This window comes from Gopherus flavomarginatus, chromosome 10 (assembly GCF_025201925.1).
Source record: "Gopherus flavomarginatus isolate rGopFla2 chromosome 10, rGopFla2.mat.asm, whole genome shotgun sequence".
Classification (NCBI taxonomy): Eukaryota; Metazoa; Chordata; order Testudines; family Testudinidae; genus Gopherus; species Gopherus flavomarginatus.
This window is the reverse complement of record NC_066626.1, coordinates 11,028,862-11,050,839: the sequence shown is the minus strand read 5'-3', so window position 1 is coordinate 11,050,839 and position 21,978 is coordinate 11,028,862. Positions and strand designations below refer to the sequence as shown.

The window sequence follows — 21,978 nt, the reverse complement described above, 5'->3', positions numbered from 1 at the left end:
TCAGCATGCCATTGGGGCACAGGGGCAGTTCACACTTCTTACCGCTATTGTTTTAGGTTCTCTACAGATTACGGTTGTACACATCACGGATATTGGTGTGTACTTGGTTCACACTTTCTGGTTTTCCTTGCAAGAGACTCAGGGTTTGTCTACAGCTAGAAATTAACCAGAATAGCTCTGTGTGGACACACTTTTTTTGGACTAAGAGTGCCCATTTCTGATTTAGTTTGATCCACTTCCATAGTGGATTTGGACACAGATTAAACTAAATCAGAAAAAGGCCCTCTTATTCTGCAATCATGGGGTGTTGCTCTGGCATAGATATTTTTGTAAATTTCCAACTGTAAATAAGCCCTTACTATTTGTTTTGAGTTTTTGTTTTAAATGAAAGCTGAGATTACAGAGAACAAGATGGTAGCCTCAAAAAATGTACCGAGACCCAACCCAATTCGTGCCCTGAAATTGTTGTGGAGTATTCTTCATGATGTAACTAACATGATAATTAGGCGTTGGAAGGACTTACACAATGTTTTGTGCTGGGTGTGTTGTATCTAGAGCTTCTGAAAAGGGACACAGCTCCTTGATCTGGGTACATTTTTCTGACACTGACAATAGTGATGTACAAATAATAATTCTTAGTATTTATATAACTATGTATTTTCAAATCTCTGTACAAATATTAAAGGGAGGGCTGGACTCAATGACCCCTCGGGGTCCCTTCCAGTTCTAGGAGATAGGTATATCTCCAAGTATTATAATTAAATGAAGCACGGTAGTATGCAAAGCAGAGTCATTAGTTAGGATAATCAGTAGAGTGTGCTTCAGCAGCAGTATGGGGTGGAGTGGGGAGTGTTTGTGCCCCAAGGCAAATAACATTTCTAGAGACACTGCTACGGTGAATATTCTGAGGAGGGATTAGGAAGGATGGAGAGGACAATCAGAAATAAACATCGTCATGGAAGTATTTGACAGTGCTCTTTTAATGTCCCTTTAGCAGTTAGTAAAGGCAGGTGTGTTGTCTTCACAACATCACAAAGTCAGAAATAGGGCAAGAGTAACTGCCTCATGAAATAACATGGAGCAATTTATTTACATTGTATTTTAATCTTCTAACCATGTATCTGCTGTCTGCAACTAAACTGGTCTGTGCATGATAATATTGAAAACATTTTAGAAAGCAACGTGATGACATTTTGGGCTTCCTAGGCTACAGACTCTGTCACTCAAAGGTAAAAATTCTTTAAAATGTCACAACTGCTGTCTCCAAATGGATAAGATTGTTATGTACATAAATTACATTTCTTATATCTGTTTTATAGTTTCACTAAACAAAAACAAAGCAGGACCCCTCACAAAAGCCTTCTGCTGTACTGTTCGCATGATGAGCAGCAAGAGTACAAAATTGTCAACACAGGGATTTCAAAATCCATGTTACTTTTGATATTTATTTAAATGATTTTGTTTTGCTTCATTATTAAAGTCAACAATATTTAAATGTATAGGATGAAATCCTGGATTCACTGAACTCAATGGGAGCTCTGCCATTGACTTCAATGGAGCCAGGATAAAACCCATAATATTCTTCTAGTTCTGTTGTCAGTACAGCTTATTCAGCCATTACGGAAGTAGGGGAGGGGGAAAAAAAATCTTTACACAGTTTATAAAAGACACAGGGCCAGATTTTCCAAGGTATTTTTTACACTAACAGCACTTACCTCCTTTGATACATTTTGGGAGCTGGCTGCATGGAGGAATGGAATGTTACATCCCATAAGGGCATTTGTGCTTTGGGAAGAAAAACAAGAACTTCCTTCTATTTTGTCTGTTTCAGTCAGAAACTGATTAGACAACAAATCTAGCGTTTGAAATTGAGCCACCTTCCTCTGACAGTCTCTGTGCTTGTCATAAGACTTCTGCCGAGCACAAACGTGACAATGTCAATTTTATGTAGAAGATTACAATGAAAACTTATTTCAAAAATTAACATCCTTAAAAGTATATGGCAGAATTATATAATAACATCGTGCCAAATAAACCCACAGGACCATCTGAATATAAATGCTGCCAGGCACATAACTATGAGAGCAGCTCTGGTTCCTTTCCTGCTTGTTTATCAGAAGGCGGAAGCATGCTGAGATATGTGCTATAATGTAACGATGAGCGATGCTGCACAATGGGTCAGATGATACAAAAGGTTCAATTCCTAATTCGGACAAATGAATTCCAAAATCAAGATCCAGAGTTCTGGTCTCTGCGCTGTGGCCTCTGAACTCCCACTAGCACAGAACACAGGCATTACCAGGTGGGGCCAGAGCCAAGGTCCATCTAGTCCAGTATCCTGTCTCTGACAACGGGGGATACCAGGAAGGTGTAAGAACCCTGAGTAGCACACGTGGGGTAATCTGACCCCCAAAGCACTTTGGGCTCATCCTAATCTGTAATTGGTTTAAACTTTAAAGCATGAGATTTAATATCTCTTCTAAAACTGCTTAATTACACCTCTACCCCAATATAACGCTATCCTCGGGAGCCAAAAAATCTTACCGCGTTATAGGTGAAACCACGTTATATCGAACTTGCTTCGATCTGCCGGAGCACGTAGCCCTGCCCCCTGCTTTACCGCGTTATATCCGAATTCATGTTATATCGGGTCGCATTATATCGGGGTAGAGGTGTAATTACAATAACTCTGGATATTCAACAAGGACAAGTGCAGAGTCCTGCACTTAGGAAGGAAGAATCCCATGAACCGCTAGACAGGGGACCGACTGGCTAAGCAGCAGTTCTGCAGAAAACAACCTGGGGATTACAGTGGATAAGAAGCTGGATATGAGTCAACACTGTGCCCTTGTTGCCAAGAAGGAAAATGGCATATTGGGCGGCATTAGTAGTAGCTTTGCCAGCAGATCAAGGGAAGTGATTATTCCCCTCTATTCGGCACTGGTGGGGCCACATCTGGAGTAATGCGTCCAGTTTTGGGCCCCACACTACAAAAAGGATGTGAACAAACTGGAGAGAGTCCAGCGGAGGGCAACAAAAGTGATTAGGGGGCTGGAGCACATGACTTATGAGGAGAGGCTGAAGGAACTGGGCTTATTTAGTTTGCTGAAGAGAAGAGTGAGGGTGGATTTGATAGCAGTAACTTCCCTGAAGGGGGGTTCCAAAGGGGATGGAGCTTGGCTGTTCTCAGTGGTGGCGGATGACAGAGCAAGGAGCAATGGTCTCAAGTTGCAGTGAGGGAGGTCTAGGTTGGATATTAGGAAAAACTATTTCAGTAGGAGGGTGGTGAAGCAGTGGAATAGGTTACCTCCATCCCTAGAGGTTTTTAAGGCCTGGCTTGACAAAGCCTTGGCTGGGATGATTTAGTTGGGGCTGGTCCTGCTTTGAGCAGGGGGTTGGACTAGATGACCTCCTGAGGTCTCTTCCAATCCTAATCTTCTATGATTCTGTGATATTCTTAACATGCATATAAATAAGTTAATAAAAACCATAGCACACTCTTATGCAGCAGTTTTCATCATGCCCAGTCTATATCTGATTGGGATTGTACCCAAGTATTATTGTAAATTGCACCAAAAAACTTTCAATTCAGCTGATATCATACATTATTTTATAAGGCTGCCTGTTTTTAAAAAAACAAAACCAAAAACCACACAGCAATTTGGAGACAGGATAATATATTTTATACATTTTGTATACATTTTATTTCTGTGGGCTCACTTTTATGTTTTAAATAACTTTAAACATTTTGTTTCCCATCACATATCTGAATCACAGCTCACCTTCCCGTTCAAAAAACTTCCGGATGATTTTTATAACAGACACTCTATTATGATAAAAATGCAAAGACTTGAAAGTATCTCCTCGGAGTGAAAAAGCTTGCTTTGGCAAAAGGCAAACAGATAATTTTCAGCGTATGGAGAACCTTCAGCATGTTATTTAAAAAAAAAAAAAAAAGTAAGTAAGTTCCACTTCAGTTATGTGGCAACCTCAACTCAAAATGTCCCAAGACTCAAGTCTTTCTCCCTGTGAAAAATAATTTGTCTTTGGGAGAGACGGGAAAGAAAACAGTTTTCATGATGTCACCTTTACTCTTCCATTACAGACATGCAAATTGAGTGCACAACACTGTGTTAGCTGGGATCAGCAGCCTACAACTAATAATTTTACTCCCTCGCCAGCAGAAAGCATTATAATTTGTATATACAAGGTATCCAGTTGGAAGATTGTTTATATTTCTAGGTGGATAAAATACTTAAAATCCGAGATGCACACTAGTAAGCAAAACACCAGTGACGCAGCTCTAAGGTGCCTGAAATTTCAGTCGTGAGTTCTTTAGGTTTTAATGATGACACAGGAGAGGCACCATATAAAGATCTGCTGCTACCCCATGAATTAGTTTCTACTCTAGAATAGTGTGTTTGTACTATCTAGCATGAGGAGGATACTAAAACTGTCCCCTGTGCAGGGAGCCCATTGTTGTACATGTCTAAGTTGCACACTATTTAACTATCACTAACTACACTAAAGGGTTGGGAGCTTTGTGGGGAATAGGAAAGAGCTAGCATATTAATGTGAAGACAGTTTTTAACTTGAACTCTGTATAGGATGATTCATCATCAGCAAGTGACAGGAAATATTCTATTGGGTATTAAATCCTGAGCACGGACATAATCAAACGTTTCAAGTTTCAGCTCCAGGTCCAAGTTCCTTTCCACACCCCTACAGAATTTTTTTTTTAAATCCCTACATTTACAGTGTTCTATGTTACTAACCTATTATCTTTTATTGTAGCTAGAATGTAATTTGGAAAAACATCTTAAATTATATTTCTTCAAGTATTTATTAACTTTAAAGTTGTTACTCATTTAAATTTTGTGACAAACCTGAGATATATACTTATATCAACTTAGAAAAACCCAAGAACTCCCAGGATAGCATAACAAATCCTTGCTAAGATTAGCCACCACCACCATTACACACTAAATCGCATAATGAAGATATTCAAAAAGACCATCCAACCTTTCAAAATAAATGCCAAGCTAAATGCTTGATAGAGAAAGGTCAACCCCAAATTTCAACAGCTGTTGGCAGCCATGTTGCCTTTATCCTCTGCAATCATTTAAAATTAAATGCATAAAAAGCCATCCATGCTTGGTGATGGTGATCTGTAAAGAATACAGGAATATTACAAAGAATACAAAGAGGGGCACAGAATAAAAAAAAGGGACATGGCAGAATTTAGCTGAATATAACAATCTCAAATAAATCTTTTAGAGGAACACTTTTTCCCCCTACAACTTCTGATTTTCACATATTACTGAACAAAAATGAATAAGCAGGTGTGTGGAAAGCCACTGGCTCCCAGATGACAGATATGGGTTGCACATGATTCTGGAAAACATTTTTGAAAACATTTGGAAACTATAATGAATGAGAACTCATTCCTCATATCAATCAAATGCTGCACTTTTATCAAAAAGAATTCTGCATGGAACTCTCACTTATAGTTTCCATATATTCCTAGTAAATCTGAGTGTCTTAAAATTTATGCCTACAATAATACTTAAATATATTACTCACATTCAGGACTTCATTAATAAAAAAATAATCTCATCTAATAACTGCCTGAACTTCAAAATAAAATCTGAAAAAAGCTCTGAATGAATCTGAATGAGAAATTTAAAAAGATTGGTAAAAATAGATAAAGATTCCAAAGTGAAATCATCAGGAGAGAGTCCCTTAAAAACAGAGATTTCATTTAATAGTAAGACTAATTCCAAGAAAATCCACGTGGTTAGACCAGCTAGAAAATTCACAAGTTGCTCTAATTTACAGTTCTCCACATTTTGGCTTCAATCCTGCAAATTTATGCACGTTTCATTTTGAACACATTAGCATTCTGTGGGTCTACTTGTGCTTAACTTTAAGCAACTGCAAAAGTGTTTGCAGGTTCAGGGCCAAAGACATTTGCAAAGACAGATACAATGTAAATCTTGTATTTGAAAGAGCATGTATATTACTTGCCTTCACACATTCTGAATGTTTTTCCCCTACCAGAGTTTGTTTTACACATTAATGTATTGCCACTAAGACTGTAATTAGGAGGCTTTGTACAATATTCAGGCAACCTTTAGTCTTGATGATTTTTTTCACTTTGATTTATAATTGAGCAATAATGATTGCAGGACAGGGCATTTCCGGCGCATTGATTACTGGATGGAAAGAGTTTTTGTATCACTTTCCACAACACCCATGGAGCCACTATTCTCCAGGAAATGCCCGGTGCTGAGGTAATTATTGCTATTATAAATTTATTTTTTAAAAAATAGGACTTAAAAATACTTTGAGGTGTTTTTCAGAATTTTTACACCCAATATATTTGATACACACAGGTCACATCATGTACTTAGACATATTGGACGTAACTAGAGAATTATACCTGGTATGCTGAGAAAAAGAGGATTTCTCCAATCCATTGTCCAACTTCCATTTCGCTTATAAATTGTTCTAAAAGTGCTGTCTATGTACCCATTGACTTAACAGACCTGGCAGTATTTTCCCTGCTATTTTTCATTTTTACATCTAGCATATGTGAAAATTTTAACGTAAAAGAGCTTTTATGAATAAAACACCATTCTAAATATATACTAGACCAAACAAAACTTAGAATTAAGACTTTTCTAAGTCATCAAGTATGTGAAGCTACAGGCAATACGATCTTCAGGGGACACAACAGTCCAGTGGTTAAGTCTCTGAAGACCACAAGAAAGAAGTTTAACAATTCTTTCATCCTTAGCAGGCCTCTGATTTCTTTGAGAAAACCTGTAATTAATATTCTATGAATGGGTTATTTTTGGCAAATCAGAATTATTTCCCCAAAATGAACAACTGTGTTTTTTGAAGTTGCCACATTACTGTTAAGGTTACAGTGGGGTTCGCATGAGTTCTGGGATATACAAATTGCCTACTTCTAAACAGGTTTTGTACACTACAGACTCAATTTCTTAACTTACAAATACTTATTTTTTGTTTCCAGTTTACAGTGGTACAAAATGATGACTTTACAATGCATGTAAATGGGAGGTAAAGGTATTTTAAAAAACAGAATAAAAAGCTGTATGTTAAAAACCAGATCACAGACTAATAAATACGTACATCAAAGACATAAAGTTTTCAGCAGCTGGTTTTAAAGAGCAAGGAAGAAGGGAAAAGCTAGCTGTCCAAAATCCATTCTGGCTTTGTCACCTATATGCTCTGCAATTAAAAAAAACAAGCTAACAGAAGAGAAGAAATTAACTTTGTAGCTTTTTTGATTAAATTAAGCTACAGACTAAAAAAACTGCAGTGTAAACCTAATGCAATCTACATGTTTTCATGCACTTGCTTATATTGCATTAAAAAAGGGAATTATTTCTAACCCAGAAAAATATGAGTCATCTGGTACTGTTAAAGACAGCCTTACTGAATTCTTTTTCTACAGTAAAAGGATTTTCTAGAGAAGTAAACCAAAATGATTTTTATAACAAAATATAGAATTATTGTAGCAACTTATCATTGACTTCCAATATTTGAGCAAAACATAACATCAATTTGCTAGTTAGTTTCAAAGTGTCAAAATGATGCTTTGACAGCTGATGCCAGAAAATGATGCTGGACGCCAGGATTTCCAGAATGACTCCCTGTTCCAAAGTGATGTGCAGTCCATGAATTAGACAGTGAGAGAAAACTGATCCTGCTCTATTGGTTTCTCCACCCATGCTCCAAGCCCTGCCTTCAGGAACGCTTTAAACAAACACTCTTTGGCAGTTTGATACTTAGTGGCCACCTGCTTAGTTTCATGGTAGAGGTTCGGTTTGAGGATCTTTGCGCGCAGGCTAGAGGAAAGCTGCACAAACAGAAAAAGAAAGAAAACAAACTATTACACAAAGCCATTCCAGGAACCAGAATCAAGAAAACCAAGAGAATGAGTGCAGCAATTTGAAAGAATGACAAACACTGTATTCTACCATTTTTGGATAGAACATTACTGTTGATTTGTATCCAATTACGTATCACTTCACAGCTCATAGCAAAACTATTGGTCCAATGGGAACCCTGAGGATCTACTCATTTCCATAAGCACCTTGAAGGTCAAACTGAAACCATCATTATATTGCTTGATACTAACTGGCTGGCATTCTCTTTGAAACCCACCCCGTCTACTCTTCCTGGGACAGCTCACACCCACCTTTGTGGTGGCAAAGGCTCCCCTGACAGCAGGGCTGGGGAGGGAAGCAGTATTCCAGGGCCTTGAGCCAGAGATACACATACCCTGCGCAGCACGGGTGGAAGGCCTACATGTAACCCCCATCATCCTCCCTGCCCCATGAACGGGGGGTGCATTACAGCAGTACCAGCTGAAATGGCTCTGCAGCTTTACAGGATAGATTAATAAGCGAAATATGAACAGAAGCTCCCCAAAGCCGTCGGTTCTGCTCCTGCAGAATATAGAAACTCTGTAGGAGCAGAACTTCAGTTAGCGTCATCTCAGGGAATTTCATCGGTTTTTGGTGAACCTAGATTATTGGTCAACTGCTGCTCAGAAAAATCAAGGCTGTAATAATAATGTTTAGAGTTTTAGGTCAGAAGGGACCATCAGATCATCTAGATCATACGAATCTGCCAAGTCTGTCTGAAATCTGCCAATTGCCCTTGTACTCTCTGCAGCTCTTTACTTTGTAAAATACACACTGGCCTTTGACAAAGGCACTTCTTGTGCTCAGTTCAAGCTTTAACCTAGCTGGACACAAATGCAGACTTCCTGAGAATTCTCTTCTGGGGATGCTGGGGCACCAATCCTCCTCCTTCAAACAGATAACTATAAGGGTGATGATGGTTACAGGAGAATTTTCCCTTCCATTCCCCTTTTTTGGATTGTTCATTACTACTTCTTACTCAAAGAGGTGCAAATGGTGCTTTGAAAACTCATGTGTCAGATATTGGGGATAACTGGACCCGAGAAAGTCTCTTGTCTTTTTCATTTTATTATTGTTCTGTGAGGCAATGGCAACTCTTTTCTGCGCTACAGGATGATATCTTCAGCCATTTGGACACAGCATTCTGCATTTTTCCCTAGATGTAGAATCAATACCATTAAGCACGGATAGGAAAGCATTTTCTCCTGAACTGATGCTAGAAGCTATCAGTTTGTTTCTCATGTTCAGCCAACTATCCTATCTTTCATTAAGTCAATGTAGTTCTTTTTGTTTTCCCTTTAATTTTTCCTGTGTTTCTTCACTTGCAGCATGCAGGAGTGGATCTGTGAGAATTTATATCTGTCTGGAAGAGACATCCAGGGTGAAGTGCTTTAATCATTTCTTGAATTGTTCATTTTCTGTTACACAGAAGGTGAAGTTGTTAGCATAAAAGAAGGTTGTAACTTTCTTATCAAGTCCAAATCTGCATTTTTTTCAGTTGTTGTATAGCACAATCACTGACTGGTCTACTTTGGGATGTCAAAGAAGGACAGAGATTACTGTTGAACAAAGCCTTATGTTAAAAAGCTGCTGGAAAGACTGGAACGTAGATTTAAATGATCAGCGAGAATATGTTTAGATTGTGATGATAGCATCAAATTTCTCACTTGCACAATCAGTAAACTCATCAATGTTTTGTTCTTCTATTTCAACATAGTTTCCTTCAATGGAACATTTAATCTTGAAGAATCCAGAGAAAAATATTTGTTGCATTCTCTGAGATAAGAACAAATCCTTTCTATCTTGCTATTTTACACATTCCGCAATGGTTACCTTTCACTTTGGAAGAATTATCTGTTTTCATTACTTTAGTTTATTCAATTGCTTGTTTCCTACCACTTCCCTCAGCATTGGCCAGTTAAATTAATGTCCTTATGTCTGCTGATCTCTAAAGACTATTCAGCTCTTTGCAGTATTGACATTTAGAGCTTTCACATTTACTACAGTAGGACTGAGAAACAGCCACCTAGCCAATTCAGCGCTGTGAAGACTGAAAACTAAGATGAGCTGGCCCAATGCATGTTATTAGGGACCCTGCCTACTCTGCAGAAGTTTCTAAATTCTAGTGAATTAATACCGCATAATGTTTCACAACTCCTCCCAATCCTCTCTCACTAACGCCGAGTCATAGTGGATTCCACCCACTACGCAGCACCACTTTGTCAAGCCATCACTTGTGACCCCCACCCATTCATATCTTTTCAGGAAAATATTTCAGAGTGACACGTTAACAAAGTTGGGGAGGGGATGATGAAAAACATTTAAACCTAAGGGGTTATTATTTTTTTAAATAAGTCTTTCCCCCACCCACAATCCTGCCTGCTCTACTGCCCTTAAAAAGACAGAAACATCTTCCTTCCACATATTCTGGTGAGAAGGATCTCTGAACAGTGACAGGGGACTAAGAAGATGGCATGGGGTGAAAGTGAATGACAAGCTTATGCTACAGTCTCAGCACCCGACTGTCTATATTGCAGTAGTTCAGTGCCTTGCCGCACCACAGTAAGAAATGATAGACTCCAAAAGACTGTTGTAGGAATACTGATCCAGCTGAAATGACTGGCTCAAGGTGCTGTTTGCTTCCATCAATACAGATGCTTTGAAGAGAGGATGGGAGAACCCTAAGGATCATGGTTTACTGCTTGTACCTTTCCATTTTTATAAAGGATCAACCATCATGGGTTAAAGAAATCCAAACGTTCAAAAAGCAATTCTGTGGCCTTTACCTGCACCTCCTGGGGAAGACGAGGGAAGAAAACCTGGCCCCACTTAAGCCACTCCCTTTGACTTCAATGGGGCTAGGATTTTACCCACATGTTCTCAAACAGGAGTGCCTCTTCACACTAAACTACAGCCCCCACACACATGGCTGCCTTGCCTGATATGTCACAGGATGGACTCAGGGTCTGATCTGGCAAATCTTAGCCTTCCTGGTTTGTAACCTTAGTATTCTGTGGGCTGGGCTCCAGAAGAGCTACTAAAAGTCTGTCTTGTCTGGTACATCAAAATTATAAGCAAAGCTCAAAGGAGTCAACATTTTCACTTCACTTGTTCTAAAGGCAGGTAATTAGATCTTCATATACATTTACACTAGAAATTATCATATTAAAGAAAACGTGGAACAAAGACATCTCTCTTTTCTCCATTTTTACCCAATTACTAACCAGCACATAATAAGCCAGCACATTACAATCTTTCATTAGAAAGGTGGTTATGAGATTGAGCAAAATTGAAAGCCAACAGTGAAAAAATACTCCTATCTTTGGACATGTACCTTTGCATGAATACGCATCCAGCGACTGTACAAAGCGTGCTTACAAAGGCGAGATGCACGACCCATCTCATCCTTGCCAGTTGTGGCATTAATAACTTCAAGACCAGTGTCTCCTACTGTCCAGTTTACACTGAAATTAGGTGCTTTTCCCGGTTGGCGGGCTTCTGCATTGCTAATACCTGAAAGGGAAGAGGTACATAATAATGAAAATGTGAAAATTCCTGCTCAGTTGTTTACAGATGAAGGAGTGATTGGTTAGTGCTATACAGATCATACTGTTAGGCATTCTTATAGCTGTGGTTCTAAAATACCTCCATGGTTTTCAACAGCTACTTCAACAGCCATGCCCATTCCATTACTATTTATGGGGAACGTGCAGCTAAAATGTTATTTCCTGCTATCACGCTCAGTTGTGCACATCTGCTTGATCAGAAATCTGAAAATCCATGCATGCTTCTATTGGTGATGGTAGGGAAGGTAAAGAGATTATGGAAAGAGCTGTAACAAGATCACATTAAACAATAATACTGGAGCATCACAGTATGCAATACACCTTGCGTTGATCTTACTTTAGCTCATAAACTAAGCAGATTTGGGCCTATTGAGTAGCTAAATAGAGGAATGCCCAGGTTCCACAGAGTCTCACTAGCAACCCTGTACTGTACAAGTCTGAATATTATTAAGTAGAATTAATGTCCTTAATCAGTTCCCACTCCTGGTGCTAGGAGAGTGCTGTTGCAGCTATCAGAGATTCTTAGATTCCAAGGCCAGAGGAGACCACTATGATCATCTAGTCTAACCTGCGGTATAGCACAAGCCAGAGAACTTCCCCAAAGTAATTCCTAGAGCAGATCTTATAATAAAACATCCAATCTTGATTTAAATATTGTCAGTGATGGGGAATCCACCACAACCCTTGGGAAATTGTTCCAATGGTTAATTACTCTCACTGTTAAAAAAGTATGCCTTATTCCCAGTTTGAATTTGTCTAGCTTTAACTTCCAGCCATTGTATCATGTTAGACCTTTCTCTGCTAGGCTGAAGAGCCCATTATGAAATATTTGTTCCCAATGAAGGTATTTATAGACTGGAATCCAGTCATCCCTTAACCTTCTCTTGTTGAGCTAAATAGTTTGAGTTCTTTGAGTCTATAAGGAGAGGTTACTCACCTTGTGTAGTACCTGGAGTTATTCAAGATGTGTGTCCCTGTGAGTGCTCCACTTCAGGTGTGCCTGTGCCCTGTGCCTTTGATCATAGCAATGCCTCTTCAGCCCACACATGCATCCTACACATCCTTGTGCCCAGCACTGAGGTTATATGGGGCTGTGTGGACTAACTGCCCTCAGTTCCTTCGCCTCTGCAAAGTTCCAAAAGGGAGACACTGAAGCAACAGAGGAGGAGGCTAGGTAGCAGATCACCCAGAGCGGCACACATCTCAAAGAACTCCAGCTACTGCACAAGGTGAGTATCCTCCCCTCCTTCTCTGAGTAGCATCCCTGTGGGTGCTCTGCTTCAGGTGTCTCCTAAGCAGGACCCTGCTAAGGATGCAGGTGGTTCGGAACAGAGTCCAATACAGAGGAGAGAACGACATTGCCCACAGCAGTGTCATATCTTGCAGCAAGGACCAAAGCATAATGGATAGAAAAAGTATGAACAGAGGACCAAGTTGCTGCTCTCTGGATGTCTGCAATTGGTACTTCCTTAAGTCAGAATACAGATGCAGATAGTGCTTTTGTTGAATGTGCAATCGCTCTCAAAGGAGTTGAAATTGAGTTCACTTGTAACAGATCTTGATACATCCAGAGATCTACTTTGATAACCCCTGTTTTGAAATAACAGAATGCTTGTTTCGGTCCACAAAGGATACAAATAGTCTTGCAGATCTTCTATAAGGTTTAGTCCTATCTAAGTAAAAACCTAATGCCCTCCTGACATCTAGAGTCTGATGTGGCTTTGGGGAAAAACATGAGATCAATGATTAATTCATTCTGAGGACAGCCAAGATAAAAATCTTGGATGGGCCCATAGCAAAATCTTCTCTCTGATGAACACCATAAATGTGTGTGTGGGTGTCTGGCATTAAAGCCCCTAATTCCACAGCCCTTCGGGCAAAAGTGCTTCCCACTAGGAAGGCTGTCCTCACTGAATAAACTAACAAAGAACATGTAGCTAGTGGCTGAAAAGGATGCTTCTTCATAAGGCAATTAAGGACTAGGCTTAGGTCCCAGCAAAGCACAGGATCTCCAACTTGTGGAGAGAGATTTGCCATTGTTATTGATCAGAACCCATCATCAGCATGGACACATGTCCTCTGGAATGGTGACTGAAGCATGCAGGGATTATAAATCTTTAGCGCATGTGGAACTTAAATATCTTGCAATGCCGGCTACAACAGTGCCATGCAAATGCCTGTTCTTATTTTCAGGTGACACTATGAACAAGAAGTGCGCAGCATTATCTCCTGCAAATGTAAACACACTTGTTTGTCTGAGTGATTGGCTGAACAAGAAGTAGTTCTGAGTGCGCTTGTAGGCTCTAAAGTTTTAAATTTTTTTAAATGCATTTTTTTTGTATATAATTCTACATTTGTAAGTTCAACATTCGTGATAAAGAGATTGTACTACAGTACTTGTATTAGGTGAATTGAAAAATACTATTTCTTTTATTTTTACAGTGCAAATATTCGTAATAAAAATAAAGTGAGCGCTGTACACTTTGTATTCTGCGTTTTAATTGAAATCAATATATTTGAAAATGTAGAAAACATCTAAAACATTTAAATGGTATTTTATTATTAACAGCACAATTAATTGTGATTAATTTTTTAAATTGTGTGATTAATCATGATGAATTTTTTTAATCGCTTGATAGCCCTAGCTGAGACTCAATCAATCCATCAAAACTGTTGCTTGGAGAATGCACATGGCTGAATGTAGGTACTGCTACAGCTGAATGAGGGTTCTTTTTAGAGTATCTTGGCCTGTTGGAAAGGGGCTCAGCTGGTCTATGACAAGTTGAATATGGGGCTGGTGTGCTCTCTGTGCCATCTGAGACCTACTAAGTCGCCTCTTATTTACAAGAATACAAATCCCTAAGGATCACAGTGTGTCCTTTAAAGTGTGGAGTCTGCACAGAGCTTGCAACCATCAAAAGGGAGGTCTTAAATGGTGCTCTAAACCCCTCTTGGGAAGCCCAAGATCTCCAACCAAGACACTCTTCTTATGACCACTACAGTGGATACAGATTGTGCCGCAGTATCTGCAGCATCCAAGGAGGCTTGGAGGGATGTCTGCCAGGAACTGACCCTGTTGTACCTCAAATTGGTCACAATGTTCCTCTGGCAGGTGCTCAATAAAATACTAATTTATTTTTTGTAGTTCAAATAATCATATTTTGCCATGAGCACCTGATGATTTGCTATTCTGAATGGAAGTGTAGCTGCAGAGTAAGACTCTTGTGTATGGGGTGGACTTTGAGCTATGCTATCTGCCTTGTTCATAAATGGAGTCCACTTCCAGGGAATTTGGAGCTGGGTGCAAAAATGGAAACTCTGATTCTCTGGCAGGGACATAATGCTTTTTGCAGGTAGGCAGTGCAGTAGCTGGGGATTGCCAAACAGTTTCAGCAGGCCCCATAAGAGCTTCATGGACCAGAGTGTAATCTTCATAGATGAGGAGGTGTGTAAGGTATATAGCAGTTTATGGTGGGACTCCTGAACTTGCTCTAAAGGAATTTGTTGAATGCTAGCAATTTGCTTCAGCAGTTCCTGAAATTACTTGAAGTCATCCACCATAGAAGGTAATGGAGGCATCATAGCTTCATCAGGCTAGGAGGAGGAAATACTAGTAAGAAGTGTCACCTCTTTATCCACTCTTGCTTCTTGCTCCCCAAAGGTCTCCTCCTCTGGCACAGGTGGTGGTAGAGGATGTTGAGGAGAATGGGCCCTTCTCTGCTCCTTCAGGTGGTGTGAAGATTGTGTGGCAAATTGTTGATGACAGAACACCCAAAGATCCCATCAAGGCCACTCAGGGGGGCAAATGACATAGATGGAGGTATTCACGTTGATGCCATTTGAGGTCTATTCTCCTCTAATATGTCAGCTTGGAGGGAGAGAGATGAATCTTAGAATAGACATGGGACCCCTGAACCAATATGTGAAAGTCTGAGGTGTCCTCTTCCACATACTACAAGGGGGGAGGCAGATAGCTGTTCCACTTGCAAAGTAGATGAAGGTGAGCATGGTATTCTAGGAGGCAGAGGGGTGAGAGGATCTTGATGCTGATAACCCCAGCACTTGTTAACAGAGGAGTTTCTGGCTCCAATGATACCATCAGGTCTTTAGGGTACCTACATTCTTGTGGAACTGATGGTATCAAATATTGGGTCGAGCATGGACCGGTGGAGGATGTCTTCAATTTTGATGCAGGTGGTTGGCATGGGAGTGTGTCAGCTCCAATTCCACTGGTACCACGGGTAGCCGAGCAGTCTTTGGTACCACTGACTTTCTGGTTATCAATATGGAGTGCTGTTCAGGGATGGACTCAGAACTTTTCTCAACTGTGCCTCTGTCACTTTGGGTATGGATACCCAAGCTCGATACCGAGTCTCTCTAAGATAACTGACTCCACTTTGCATTTGCAGTACCAGCATCACTTGGAGCCTCTGTGGAGTTCCTCTTGGGATCTGAGGTCTCCATAGTCTGCTTGTGCATCGGAGATTGATATTTTCTTGAAGATTTATTCTTCACCTCCTCTTAGAGCCAAATATTGAGGCTGAGGTCTGTGGTACTGTAGATGTACTTGGTGCTGCAGTACCATGTACATGTCTTGCAGCCTCCAGTAACTGAGATCCTGATGTTGACAGATCCTGATGTTGACAGTACTTGGGGGGGGTCTACATATGTGGGGCAGGGGCCTTCACCCATAGATCCAAAGCTGATCATAAAGCTTTCTCCATCATGAGGAGTTTAAATTTGATCTCCCTATTTTTTCTGGCTCTATCCTTGAAGGACGTGCAGGTCTTTCACTTACTGGGGATATGAGTATCACTCAAACAGCAGAGTAGGGTGACCAGATGTCCCAATTTTATAGGGACAGCCCTAATTTTGGGGGCTTTTTCTTATATAGGCACCTATTACCCCTCACCCTTGTCCTGATTTTTTACACTTCCTACCCAGCAGAGACACTAGGAGTGGAATAGCCTCATGTCAGGAGCCCAGGGAGCCTAGCATTCTTGTGTAAATAAACAAAAACTGACTCCTATGAAGGGAAAAATCTTAACCACCATCTAACTATGTCTATGAATAATTTTTTTATGGGAAAGGAAAAAAAAAAGGGGGGGTAAACAAATGTTCCTACAACTAAAAACACTAAAAAGGTATTTAATTATATGCAAAGTGACTAATTGCTGAATACTGCAGAGAATAGACACAGGTAAACTCTGTCTCAGGCCCAAAGTGATTAAGAAGGAATGGAGAGTGGTTCGCCCACACAATCCCATATAGCCTTGGTGTAGGGCACAAGGATGTGTGCAGCACATGCATGAGCCACATGTTACCAAAAATCTCCAATCAAAGGCACAGCTGCATCCACGAGAACACTTCTCAAAGACGACAGCATGTTTTCTAATCCTTTAATCATTCTCGTGGTTCTCCTGTTGATAAATTGGACCCTCTCCAATTTATTAACAACCTTCGTGTATTGCGGACATCAATACTGGAGACAGCATTCCAGCAGCAATTACACGTGTGCCATACAGAGGTGAAAGAACATCTCTTTTCCTACTTGAGATTCCCTGTTTATGCATCCAAGTTTTGAATTAGTCCTCTTGGCCACAACGTTGCACAGGGAGCTCATGATCAGCTGATTATCCACCACAACACCCAAATCTTTTTCAGAGTTACTGCCTCATGGGATAGAGTTACCTGTCTTGAAATGAGACCTATAACTGAGATCTAGGCCACTCATTGTCATTCATGATTAGCCTAAGATCTTAGAATCATTGAATATCAGGGTTGGAAGAGACCTCAGGAGGTCATCTAGTCCAACCCCCAACTCAAAGCAGGACAAACCCCAACTAAATCATCCCAGCCAGGGCTTTGTCAAGCCTGACCTTAAAAACCTCTAAGGATGGAGATTTAACCACCTCCCTAGGTAACCCATTTTGGTGCTTCATCACCCTCCTAGTGAAACAGTGTTTCCTAATATTAGTAATGTAACTCCTATTACTGTAACCTAGATCTTCCCCACTGCAGTTTGAGACCATTGGTTCTTGTTCTGTCATCTGTCATCACTGAGAACAATCTAGCTGAATCCTCTTTGGAACCCCACTTCAGGTAGCTGAAAGCTGCTATCAAATCCCCCCTCACTCTTCTCTTCTGTAGACTAAATAAGCCCAGTTCCCTCAGCCTCTCCTCAAAAATCATGTGCCCCAGCCTCCTAATCATTTATGTCGCCCCCCACTGGATTTTCTTCATTTTGTCCACATCCTTTCTGTAGTGGGGGGCTGGAAACTGGACGCAATACTCCAGATGTGGCCTCACCAGTGCTGAATAGAGGGGAATAATCACTTTACCTCGATCTGCTGGCAATGCTCCTACTAATGCAGCCCAATATGCCATTAGCCTTCTTGGTAACAAGGGCACACTGTTGACTCATATCCAGTTTCTTGTCAACTGTAATCCCCAGGTACTTTTCTGCAGAACTGTTGCTTAGCCAGTCGATCCCCAGCCTGTAGCAGTGCACAGGATTCTTCCGTCCTAAGTGCAGGACTCTGCACTTGTCCTTGTTGAACCTCATCAGATTTCTTTTGGCCCAATCCTCCAATTTGTTTAGGTCACTTGGACCCTATCCCTACCCTCTAGCATATCTACCTCTCCCCCCAGCTTAGTGTCATCCACAAATGTGCTGAGGGTGCAATCCATCTCATCATCCAGATCATTAATGAAGATGTTGAACAAAACTGGCTCCAGGACCGACCCTGGGGCACTCCGCTTGATACCGACTGCCATCTAGACATGGAGTCATTAGTCACTACCCGTAGAGCCTGACGATCTAGCCAGCTTTCTATCCACCATACAGTCCATTCATCCAATCCATACTTTTTAAGAGTTGCTGACAAGAATACCATGGGAGACTGTATCAAAAGCTTTGCTAAAGTCAAGATATATCACGTCCACCAATTTCCCCATAAACACAGAGCCAGTTATCTTGTCATAGAAGGCAATCAGGTTGGTGAGGCATGACTTGCTCTTAGTGAATCCATGTTGACTGTTCCTGATCATCTTCTCTCCTCCACATGCTTCAAAATGAAACCTGCTCCATGATTTTTCCAGGGACTGAGGTGAGGCTGACTGGTGTGTAGTTCCTTGGATTCTCCTTCTTCCCTTTTTAAAAGATGGACACTATATCTGTCTTTTCCCAATCTTCCAGGACCTCCCCCCGATCGCCATGAGTTTTCAGAGATAATGGCCAATGGTTCTGCAATCACATCAGTCAACTCCCTCAGCACCCTCAGGTGCATTAGATCCAGCCCCATGGACTTGTGCATGTCCAACTTTTCTAAATAGTCCTTAACCTGTTCTTTCAGCACTGAGGGATGCTCACCTCCCCCCCATACTGTGCTGACCAAGGCAGCAGTCTGGGAGCTGACCTTGTCTGTGAAGACTGAGGCAAAAAAAGCATTGAGTACTTCAGCTTCTTCCACATCTTCTGTCACTAGGTTGCCTTCCTTATTCAGTAAGGGTCCCACACTTTCCCTGACCTTCTTCTTGTTGCTAACATACCTGTAGAAACCCTATTTTTACCCTTCACATGCCTTGCTAGCTGCAACTCCAATTGTGCTTTGGCCTGCCTGATTACACCCCAGCATGCTCGAACAATATTTTTATACTTCTCCCTAGTCATCTGTCCAAGTTTCCCCTTCTTGTAAGGTTCCTTTTTGAGTTTAAGCTCACCGAAGATTTCTCTGTTAAGCCAAGCTGGCTGCCTGCCATATTTACTGTTCTTTCTGCACATTGGGATGGTTTGTTGCTGCGCCCTCAATAAGGCTTCTTTAAAATACAGCCAGCTCTCCTGGACTCTTTTCTTCCTCATATTAGCCTCCCAGGGGATCCTGCCCATCAGTTCTCTGAGGAAGTCAAAGTCTGCTTTTCTGAAGTCCAGGGTCCATATTCTGCTGCTCTCCTTTCTTCCTTTTGTCAGGATCCTGAACTCGACCATCTCATGGTCACTGCTGCCCCGCTTGCCACCCACTCCTACTTCCCCTACAAATTCTTCCCCGTTTGTGAGCAGCAGATCAAGAGGAGCACGGCCCCTAGTTGGTTCCTCCAGCACTTGCACCAGGAAGTTGTCCCAACAACTTCCTAGATTGTCTGCGCAGTGTTGTATTGCTCTCCCAGCAGATGTCAGCAATTTGTCATGGATATTTTTAGTAAAAGTCATGGACAGGTCACAGGCAATAAAGAAAAATTCACAGAAGCCCGTGGAGGCTCAGAGCTTCAGGGTCCCCTGCTCTTGGTGGCTCGGAGCTGGCTGACACAGGCAGCAGAACTACTCATAGCAAAACTTGAGCAAAAATCTGCTCAAACTTCCTGTGGGTAAGAGGACTTTTCACTCCCTCCGTTTTCCCATATAAGATTGCAACTTGGGGGCACACACTGGACATGACAACTTCTAAATAGCTACTGCAATATGCTTCAGGAGCATAACAGACACTAGCAGTTATATAACATATCTTCCATATACATATCAACAAAGAAGGCCTACTCTTTCTTATGCTGCAAAGAGTGTATAGACAACCATGCATAAGAACTACTGACTACTGTTAATTTAGCTTGCACACATTATAAAAGTTCCCCAAAACAAGGTTCTTGCTTCCACTGAGAGACCAGGATTAGGCCCAGCAACTTTTATACAGGTCACAAATTTGATTAAACTTACCTTCTAGATGTATCCTTTATCTCCTGTCTCATGCTGGATACAAATCAATGATTTTAAAAAAAAAAATTAGAAGTTGGATTTTTAGGTAAATAATATTTTTATTTACATTAATGTGCTATTTTAAAGAAAATTAACCTATTTAATATTAAATTTGAAATTATGACCACGTAAGTTAAGGTCTAAACGTATTATAATCTAGTGAAATCATTGATTTTAAGGAAATAAAATAATATTCAAGCCTTACATGTTGCTGCCAAAGTTTTAAAGAAAGTCAAACCACTAAACTGGCAGAAATCTCTAAGCACCTGAAACCAGAGTTTGTTAAGTGCTAACCCAGCTTTTGACTAGCCTCTTCTGCAGAGATAATATTGTCCGCATTTCAGTTTACTCAACCAGTTCAGTTCAATAACTAGTTCATTCAAAGCTGAGAAAACAATTGGGGTTTGAAAAAGCACAAATGTTTATTTTCCTCTTCCAAACTATGAACAAAAATGAGGTGTGAGGGGATGAGATCTACTAGTTCTAAAACCTTGAAGGACACGGTGACTGGATATAATCAATTCAATTTACTAATTACAGATACTACTTCCTCTGTTCAATAGATTAGTGAGTTTTAAATGCAAAACATGTTCAATAAAAAAGTAAGTTTATGTACCCAGCACATGTCAGTTAGTTTTATTTAACTAATAATCAGTTTTAAAATGGTATTTTTGGACATTTTAACTGAATTCCAATTTCCATCCAAATGCAGCTTGACACAAATCACTAGTAAAAATCATCTAGTAAATAAGACGTGTCTGTCATTCACCATTTTCTAACATAATAAAAACTGTAACAAATAAGAATCTGAGTGAATGTATGTTAAGTTACATAGGTGCTTAAATAAATGTTTATATATATATATAATGTAGTCTCCTGGTTAGCAAAAAGTAGTACCAATTCATACCAATCAATGAGAATCAACCTTACTTTAGCAAAATAATGTAACAATATAAATGCAATATAAAATTAAAATCTATGATTTAAATCAAGATTTCCTGCTTGCTGATTTAAATCATGACTGTAACTGGTGATTCCGGTCACTTTGCTTTAAATCAGTCCACCCTGTTCTGTCAGCATTTTCAAAGCTCGTTTCCACCATGTGATTCCCATTTCAAAAACCCTGTGAATCTTTCAAAAACATACACCTAAATTCAGGGCGGGTGCAAGGATGTTTCGCGCCCTAGGCGAAACTTCCACCTTGCACCCCCCCCTTCCCTGAGCCCTGTGGCAGCTCTCTGCCCCCTCCCCCTAAGGTGCCCCCCGCGGCAGCTCCCCACTCTTCTCGCCGCCCTGAGGCACCCCCCCCAGCAGCTCCCTCCTCTGCCTTGAGGCGCCCCCCTCCACCCCACGGCATCTCCCCCCGGCCTGGGGAGCCATGCAGCAGCTCCCTGCCCCAGCTCACCTCTGCTCCACCTCCTCCCTGAGCATGCCGTCACTGCTCCACTTCTCCCGCCTCCCAGGCTTGCAGCACCAATCAGCTGTTTGGCACCGCAAGCCTGGGAGGGAGAGAAGCAGAGCGGGGCAGCATGCTCAGGGGAGGAGGTGGAACAGAGGTGAGCTGGGGCAGGGAGTTCCCTTGTGTACCACCCCCTCCTTACTTGCTGCAGGCGGACCTCCCTGCCCCCCCTGCCCCAGCTCCCTCCGCCTAAATGCTGACGATGACCGGAGCGGCCAAAGATCCGGCCACTGCGGTTGCCGCCAAAGG

General features: G+C 41.0%; 1 protein-coding gene across 15 annotated transcripts in view; it reads right to left on the bottom strand.

Moving 5' to 3' along the window:
- Nucleotides 1-3,676: 3,676 nt before the first annotated feature.
- ADARB1 (adenosine deaminase RNA specific B1) overlaps nt 3,677-21,978 on the bottom strand; it is a 277,040-nt gene continuing 258,738 nt past the window's right edge. For 14 of the 15 annotated variants that reach the window (XM_050916505.1, XM_050916511.1, XM_050916509.1 and 11 more), the window contains 2 exons: nt 11,293-11,471; nt 3,677-7,888 (listed from right to left, as the gene is read on the bottom strand). In XM_050916505.1, the coding sequence (XP_050772462.1) occupies nt 7,712-7,888; nt 11,293-11,471 (356 nt within the window). In that variant the 3' untranslated portion in view covers nt 3,677-7,711. Of the gene's footprint in view, nt 7,889-11,292; nt 11,472-21,978 lie in introns of those variants that run through there. The other variant, XM_050916518.1, reaches the window with a different exon arrangement.